The sequence below is a fragment of the Cyprinodon tularosa genome, unplaced genomic scaffold, assembly GCF_016077235.1.
Source record: "Cyprinodon tularosa strain WSP-4 unplaced genomic scaffold, ASM1607723v1 ctg121, whole genome shotgun sequence".
Classification (NCBI taxonomy): Eukaryota; Metazoa; Chordata; class Actinopteri; order Cyprinodontiformes; family Cyprinodontidae; genus Cyprinodon; species Cyprinodon tularosa.
This window is the reverse complement of record NW_024038015.1, coordinates 804,984-813,172: the sequence shown is the minus strand read 5'-3', so window position 1 is coordinate 813,172 and position 8,189 is coordinate 804,984. Positions and strand designations below refer to the sequence as shown.

At 35.3% G+C, this 8,189-nt stretch overlaps 1 protein-coding gene across 2 annotated transcripts; it reads right to left on the bottom strand.

The window, feature by feature from the left end:
* Nucleotides 1-1,318: 1,318 nt before the first annotated feature.
* irf7 (interferon regulatory factor 7) lies at nt 1,319-7,565 on the bottom strand. Of its 2 annotated transcripts, none has more exons than XM_038275426.1 (10): nt 7,422-7,565; nt 7,050-7,203; nt 6,778-6,949; nt 5,748-5,845; nt 5,602-5,653; nt 5,388-5,507; nt 5,099-5,301; nt 2,335-2,536; nt 2,108-2,223; nt 1,319-2,016 (listed from the first exon to the last, which is right to left on the bottom strand). In XM_038275426.1, exons 1-10 carry the CDS (start codon nt 7,427-7,429, stop codon nt 1,819-1,821), a joined length of 1,323 nt encoding a protein of 440 aa, XP_038131354.1. In that variant the 5' UTR covers nt 7,430-7,565; the 3' UTR covers nt 1,319-1,818. The 2 variants fall into 2 exon arrangements, with proteins under 2 accessions (XP_038131354.1, XP_038131360.1); XM_038275432.1 differs by having other exon boundaries at nt 5,602-5,650; nt 7,422-7,564.
* Between the last annotated feature and the right edge of the window lie 624 nt (nt 7,566-8,189).

Here is an 8,189-nt window from a genome sequence, read left to right as displayed (position 1 = left end):
CATTTTTGTTATTTGAGGTCTACTTCCATAACCGGCATATGCATCATTTTAATACTGTTGGTAAACTGTGAGATTTGAAGCAGTACAACCTCAAAAGGATTAAGGCTTGTCTCAGTCCCTCCTTTGCTCATAATTTTTGGTAATAAGAGTAGGGTATCCTATATGAATCTGGTGTTGTGTGGATTGCTAGTGTTTATAAGAACAGCTAAACTTTACATACATTAATAAAGGGAAACATTTTCCTGCAAACAGGTTTTTTATTTGCAGAATAAACTTTAAGTGTAAATCTTATCAGTTGTGATATAAAAGTTTAATTGCTATAAATGTGATTACAAATAGAATAGTATTTCTCTTTTTATATACCCTCACATATTTACAGTAATACATACTAGTTTAAAATTTTGTAATATTTGCAAATGTTTTATTCAGGAAATAGAAAAGGTTTCATGTCTGATTAAACTAAAGACAGTTGTTTGAATTAGCTAATCTCTTAGTCTGATTTATATATTAACAAATTACCTATATTTCTAAAGTGAAAAGTTTTTTCTCTTTATAAAATAGCATTCATATATCAATTAGTATAAATATAGTTATTTAATACATCTAATCACTAGAATCAAGAATTATTGCCTTAGGTTTATCCTCTAACAATCAGCTAAGCAGATAAACACTAATACGAAGACTTAAAAAAGAACAAGTAAAAGTAGAACATGACACGCTAGTGTTGGTTGGCTTCTGCTGAGGTGCTCCGCCTCGATCTGTCAGCTTGAGCCACGGTCATGTTTCCAGCAGCAGCTCTTTGACCTGTCAAAAGCAGGAGAAGCTAGACGACCTTTCATGAACTCTGCACAATAATAGATGAACATTGCAGACATGCACATATAAAGTGTTTACAAAACTGAATCTTGAACGGTTAAACTGTCATCTCTTGCCCCTTCAGAAAAGTCTTGTTCTATATATATTTATAGAGGCTTTAAACCTGGATGAGTTCCTAAACTCAGCTCTTTGGAGAAGAGAGACTCACCATGAGGTTCTGACAAACCAATCAGACTGGACCTGGGTTACCATCAGAACCACACATTACCAGATCACATTCATTTTTTGTTTTTTAACCACCTTTAGAAATTAAAGAGACACCTATTTTCCAACATACAAACCTTATAATTAACCTCGTGATTGAGGCTGTTTTTAACATATTTCCATTTCAAACTTTCTGTGTAGATCCAACTTACATGCAATACACTGGTAATTTAAACTGCTGTGCTTTCTAGGTTCTGACTTAAATTTCATTTACGGTACTGAAGAAACCCACAAAATCTTCAGGTTTTTATTTTTATTTAATTGAACTGTTTGAAAACATAAGTACAAGTTTGAAAACATATAGACAAGTAATTGCACCATCAATGTATTTACATAGTTTATAAGCCATGTGGGATAGAGCTGCATAGGAGTCATAGTTTAACGTATAATTCGCTATATATCAGCTCTTAAAAGACAAACATTTGTTGCAGAGGTAAAAAAAAAGAAGATTGGAGCTTATCTAAAAAATATTTTTGTATATAAAATGGAAATAAAAAGAAGCTGACAGTAAATTTAGAGTTGCATCTTTTTGCAACGTTCAACATCTAAGAAGACTGTTTGTACTTTTGTAGTGGTTTAAGTATCAAGTGTTTCAGTAGTGCAAACAAAAAGGGAAAATTAGATAAGTGATGATAAATCTCACCTTAATTGTAAGTAGCCAGTTATTTTAACCCATTAACCTGAGTGCATCAAAATAGCTAGTATTTTACATCACTTCCACTAAAGATCAACGAGAAATCAAGTTTTAAAAATCTGATCTATGAAAGGCACAGCAGTGGAGAGCGGCTCCTCGGCTCCGGGCAGAGAAAACACCGAGCTGATGAGATCAAAGAGGCTGTTGTGTGAAATCTGGAGGCTGATGTTGGAGCAGTGGAGAGATGAAGCCCCCTCCATCTGGGCCATGTCATGAAAATATCGACAAATTAAAGGCACCACCTGTAGGAGAAAAGGAGAGAACATTTTAAAAATTTGCTTTACCGACTAGTGTAGACGATGAATAGGAGTAAACAAAATAATAAAGTCTTACTTTTACAACAATGAGCTTCTTTTCCAGCGGTTTTCCATCTGGAAACCTCTCTCCAAAGCACATGTTGATGGTGTATTCAGGAGAGCGGCCATTGTTCTCCTTAAACTGTTTAAGCTCTAAAGCAGGCACAGATTGAAGGGTTGGTTATTATCATTAAAAAAAATGCAGCTTTCATAAAATCCTATAAAATGTAAAATTTTAACGAAGATGGAAATTTCAAAACCCACCATTAATATATTTGTCAAAACTGAGGAGCTCCACCACAGTGTTTTGGGGCAGCTTCTGGGGGTTAGGATGAGCTATGCTGGGGTCGCTGGTGCTAGCAAACACGTGGCACTTGTCCTGCCTCCTGGCGTAGATCCCTGTCTCCTGTATTTCCAGGAACAGGCCACGCTGGATGCTGTTCAGTATGCGGTTTGTGTAATCAATCTGGAGCACAGAAGAATAAGTACATTAGGTTAATTATTAATAATGCTGCAGGTTTCCCCTGTTAATGTGAAAGGACAGAAACTTTTTAATTAAAATATAATATTCAGGCAGCTTTGAATATAGACACAAGTAGGGGGGATTCAAAACAAGCCTTTTTAGGAGTGTGGTGGGAGAAATCCATCTCTAATTTATTCCCTTTTACATACATTTATGTAGGAATATATATACAAATTTATGAGTGCTGACTTATTTAATCGGCCTCAGAGCTCCAAGGCCACAACATGTCTAAGAGAGACGGGGGTATTTATACTTTGAAGAACTGTTTGGCCATAATATGAGGAAGTTCTCAAAACATTTACCCTTTTTTGTTCTATTTGTTTTTTTGCTTTGGTTAGAGTTTTTTTTTTTACTCTGACACAACCTTCGACCTTTCCATCATTGTAAGGAAGACAACCTCTGGCTTGATCAGAACAGGGCTGATAACCATGCAATAAATTCTCTGTGTTGTCTTGTTCTCTCTTTGCTAATATGTAATGAAATGCCGACTGAATAAAATCCATCAGTCTCCGTTTATTAAACTGGAGTTAATAGTTGATTACTTATTTCACACGATAAGGAGTTTAAGCTAATGTAGCTCTATGAGATTCCTTCAGATCTTTTGAATTTGATTTCTCCTTATTTTCCTGATTGTTTAATAAACAACAACATAAAACTACAGAAAGGATATATCCAGATGCTTTTACGGGATGGGAAGAAAATCTTCAATTTATTATAAGTATTTAAATGGGGCTTTAGTTTATTTTTAGCCATTTAACTTATTTGTATTTCAGTTTCATAAAGTTTTCCGTGCACTTAAAGTATTGCATGATATTACTTTTTATTGCAGTTGTGTTTTCTTTTTATATCTTTGGGATATATTTAAACACAGCTTTTCCAAAGCTCTCTATGATAGGACTTTTGGAAGCAGGTCATGTATCAGGAGCAAAATAAACAGAAATTAATTGTTTTTATAGAAAACAATACTTAGATGTAAAACTGGATGTGAGATTTTGGCATTATATATATACCATACTTTCTGTATTTATAAAGCAATTTAATATCTTAAAAGAAAATACAAAGTAAAAGTAAACCTTATAAAACACTTTTGCAACAAGGTGTGTTTTGAAAATGTTTTTAAAGTCGCAGAGGGATGAGCTCTGTCTAATGTGATGGCAGCTCGCTCCACATTTGTAGAGCAACAAATATGGGTGATCACCTCTAAGCTTATTCTCAGCTTTTGGTCAGCAGATCTAGAGGAGTAGGTAATATAGCTGTAGGAGCTCACCGAGGTATGGGTGCCAATTCATTTAAGATTTAAAAGCAGAAAAAAATAACTTAAAAACAGATCCTAAAATATAAAATTAACCAACTCAGTAACATTAAAAGCATGGATTTTTGTTTCAAACAGTTATCTTAGTAGTGGTATCTTTTTTTTCCTTTCAGATAAGCTTGTAAAGTTTAGGTCTGGATTTATTTTAACTCTTACAACTTTTTGATAATTGGTCTAACAAATTGAGAAAAAAAACATTCATGCTTATAAAGGAGCTCTTTAATGCCAATATGTCCGTAGTTTGGTCTAACATGAGTGGGCGGGGCTAATTTTATTTTTTAAGTCTGACAGCTCCCGCCATGCTATACCACACAGATATTTCAGACCCAACTGGGGATATAGAGGCTGGAGTTGCCCATCCAAGGTACTGTAAATAAATTGCAGCACATTTTTATGTTATTTCTGCCTTTTCCGGTGGTTATATAGAGCTTAGAGTACTAGAACGCCTAGAAGAAATTGTCTTATCTTGCTCAGTGAGAATCAGCCAATCAGATGTTAGCATTTTTATGGAAGCAGCCCTGGTTCTGCCTCCTTGACTTTAATGGGGGCGTGAGGGTTTAAATAAATTAATGCTGTACTTCAGTGCAGGAACACGAGGTAATTTATGAAATCATTAAATAAATATATTAATTAAGTTAAATCAATATATTTCACTGAGGTCCTTATAATTAATTCAATATGTATTACATACATTCTGTTTTTATTTCCAGTTTTCATAAATGAAAAAAAATAAATAAAAAATTATTTCAATAAGGTATTTATTCATTGTAATTTGGCACTCGTCACCCTTCGTATAGGTTATTAAATGTTGTAAATGAATCTTATGTTTTTTTGTGATGAATGCATGAAATACATATTTTTTTCATCTTCAATAAATAAATATTTTTCATTAACTATTTCAGAAAAGGTAACTTAAAAATGTAAATTTTTAGGCATGACCTCATTCAAAGATTGATCGATCAAAATGAATAAAGGGTATAGGCCCATATCTAATATTTTTTCTCCCGCGCTCAGCCAAAGCTGTCAGCTAACCTGCATTTAAATAAAAAAATTAATAAAAACTATTTTTTTGTTGTGTTGTGGCACTCTTTACCTTCCATAAGTTTAAACTTGTTTACTTGTTGAAATGAGAGTGTTTAGGCGTGGGTACTACATCAGAGCTAATCAAACGTCTTGTGGATGTAAAGTTATACCTGTTTGTGGTCCAGCAGACCCTCAGTGGAAGGAAAGCAAATAGCATAGGCGTTGAATTGGGGCTCCTCGCTGTGATAGTGGAGCTGAAGACGGTTGGCGTGCACCGTCGTCTTCAGCATTTCCCTCCTTCTATAGTGGATGGAGATCTCCAGGTCAAACAGACTGGGCTGCTGAGGTGAACAAAGCACTGGAGCAGGATTTACTAATGGGGGAAAATATTTTTACCGTATGTTAAAAATAAAAAATTTCTTTTGCAATCAGACATTTGTATTTTTTTTATCAACATACCCTGGTGATGGTAGAGCAACTGATCATCAGGTATATATTGTGGGGTGTTCTCAGTTACAGTAGGACAATTACTGAAGACGGGATTATCGTGCTGAGCATTACTCTCCTGCAGCTGATCGTCTGTTTAGTGTGAAACGGTGAATCATTTAGTTTATCATCATCATCATACTCATCGTTAAAAAATGCAATAACTGATTTTTCAAACAGGTTTTACCTGCTGGTTGGTTGCCAAGATCTAAAGCCATTAAATGCTGCAGTAGATTCTGCTGGGGAAAAAATGTGTTGCCATTTACGTATGTAGCAGTCTGTGAATATTTAATTTGTTAGCAGTTTAAAAGTCCACTAAGAGTTTTGCTGCACCTCATCTCCTGGTGGGAGATCAATGGTTTGGCTGAAGATGTCTGGAGTTAAGTCAGTCTCCTCCTGGATGTCCTGCATTGGCAAATCGTCATAGTTACCTGCAGTTAAAGAAAGAAGATTATTATCCTGTTTTCTAAAAGATAGATGCTTTTTGTTTTTTTTTTTTCTTGTTCTTTTTCTTTGGAAAACATAAAATTAATCACATTTCAGATTTTTTTTTTCATTTACAATGACTAAAACTAGGTCGTAATCTAACCAACAGTGTTCCCAACAATCTCAATAAGTTGTTAAATTCATGCAGATTTTGCAGTTTAGTCAGTTAAATAACATGCAGCTGTCATTTTGCACATCTCTAATGTTGCTGCTATTTTCAAATATCCATTACTGTAAAAATGTTCATAGCTGGATATTGGTTATCTATTCTCCAGGTTGCACAGTATTTATAGGGTTAAAACTACTTTACAATTCAGCATTTCAGTTGCTTATTTTTTAACTCTTCACTTTTATGGTATTCTCATAAATCTTTGTGACGTCTACATTTGTGTGACAATTTTGTCTATAATCTTTTTGCTGTTGTAAACATCACAATTTCCCCATTGTGGGACAATAAACAGATTTTCTATTCTATTCTACTCTATTCTAATCTACTCCATTCTATTCTATTCTACTCTATTTTATTCTATTCTACTCTATTCTACTCTTTTCTATTCTACTCTACTCTATTCTATTCTACTCTAGTCTATTCTACTTTATTCTATTCTACTGTACTCTATTCTATTCTACTCTACTGTATTCTATTCTATTCTGCGCTATTCTACTCTATTCTCTTCAACTCTATTCTATTCTGCACTACTCTATTCTATTCTATTCTACTCTAATCTATTCTACTGTATTGTATTCTATTTTACTCTATTCTATTCTATGTTCTATTATATTCTACTCTATTCTATTCTATACTACTCTATTCTATTCTACCCTATTCTATTCTATTCTATTCTATTGTATTCTAAAAATCTAGTCATGAACTTACAGTCAGTGTTAATAATCTCATAGATTTTATGAGGGTCTTCCTGGTTCTTGGAATTATCTTTAACCATCTTGAAGCGCAGAGAGAGGTTGTTTAAAGCACAGCGGAAGTTAGTTTTCCATCTGGCCTTGTCGTTTGGAAACTCGTTGATTTTTCCACTCGCCACTGCCCACGCCTGTGGACCACAAACAAGCAAAGCGCATGCAGACATGTTTATCTTAGCACACCGGAGCGATTAAAACAATTGGAGTGGAGATAGTGAAATCAGAACCTACCCGGAATATCTTGCTGTCCTCATCGTTACAGTCTTTCCTGGAGTTGTGCTTCCACGGCACTCTGAATTTGTTTTGCTCCACGTAGCAGAGCCCCTTATACTGGCCGGTCTCCACTTGCTCGATGAGCCAACTGGAAAACTGAGGTTTGGGTGGGCTGAGAGGAAACATGACACATAGTTGTTGACTTTAGGCGATTCATCAGAGAAAAAGCAACAGAACGTGCGCTTAAAAAACTGCGCGTAAAATAAAGCGCACGACACAACATTACATAGAAACCGGTTGAAAATAACCCAGGAGTAATGCAGCTATAAGCATGTCGGTATATTAGATAATCAAATGAAAAAAAGCAGATGAGTTTAATCATAAGCATACCTTTGCATTGCTCCGATGAAGCATAAATATTCCAAACTGCAGTTGGTAATCACTAGTTTTATACACCCACATCTGTGACATCATGTGTCTCCACCTCCTGGCGGCCTGGGAGGACTTCACTCCCTTTGAAAGTCTCCATTCTGCCTGTGTTAGATCACGTTTAGAGAAGCCTTCAGCTTCCTGTGTTTCATCACTGCTCATTTCAGAGAGTCAGTAATTGTTGTTTTCAACTATCAAACCGCAGCTCTGTTATTACTGACGGCTGGAATTTCCTTTCTCCTGGACTGAACTGAAATTAATATGATTTTAACCTTTAACCTTTTCATACATAAGGCTGGAGAGAAAATATCGCTCCACAGGCCTGCGGGAGTCCTTCCTAGTCTGGAAAAATGGTTTACTGCTGTATAAGAGGACCCTTTGTAAAGCAAGAGCAGCATACTTCTCCTCATTAATAGAGGAGAATAAGAATAATCCTAGATTTCTTTTTAATACAGTTGCCAAACTCACCCAGAGCCATAGCTCTGTTGAACCGTCCATTCCACCTGCTCTTAGCAGCAGTGATTTTATGGGATTCTTTATATATAAGATTGATCTTATTAAAAATAAGATCATAAGCACTCCTCTATCCGCGATTGTACCTGAGGTAGTCATGGAATCTGAACCGGGTTTAGACTGCTTTGATCCAGTTGAACTTTCTGAATTAGCAAAATTATTGTCTTCATCTAAGCCTTCAACTTGTATGTTAGATCCAGTTCCAACCAGGTTATT

Excerpts from the sequence above, each read along its gene's own strand:
- irf7 (XM_038275426.1), bottom strand. Across the intron at positions 5,654-5,747 it reads ATCTCCCACCAGGAGATGAG|CAGAATCTACTGCAGCATTT; the intron begins GTGCAGCAAAAC and ends TTTTTTCCCCAG. Across the intron at positions 5,302-5,387 it reads GTTGCTCTACCATCACCAGG|TAAATCCTGCTCCAGTGCTT; the intron begins GTATGTTGATAA and ends TTCCCCCATTAG.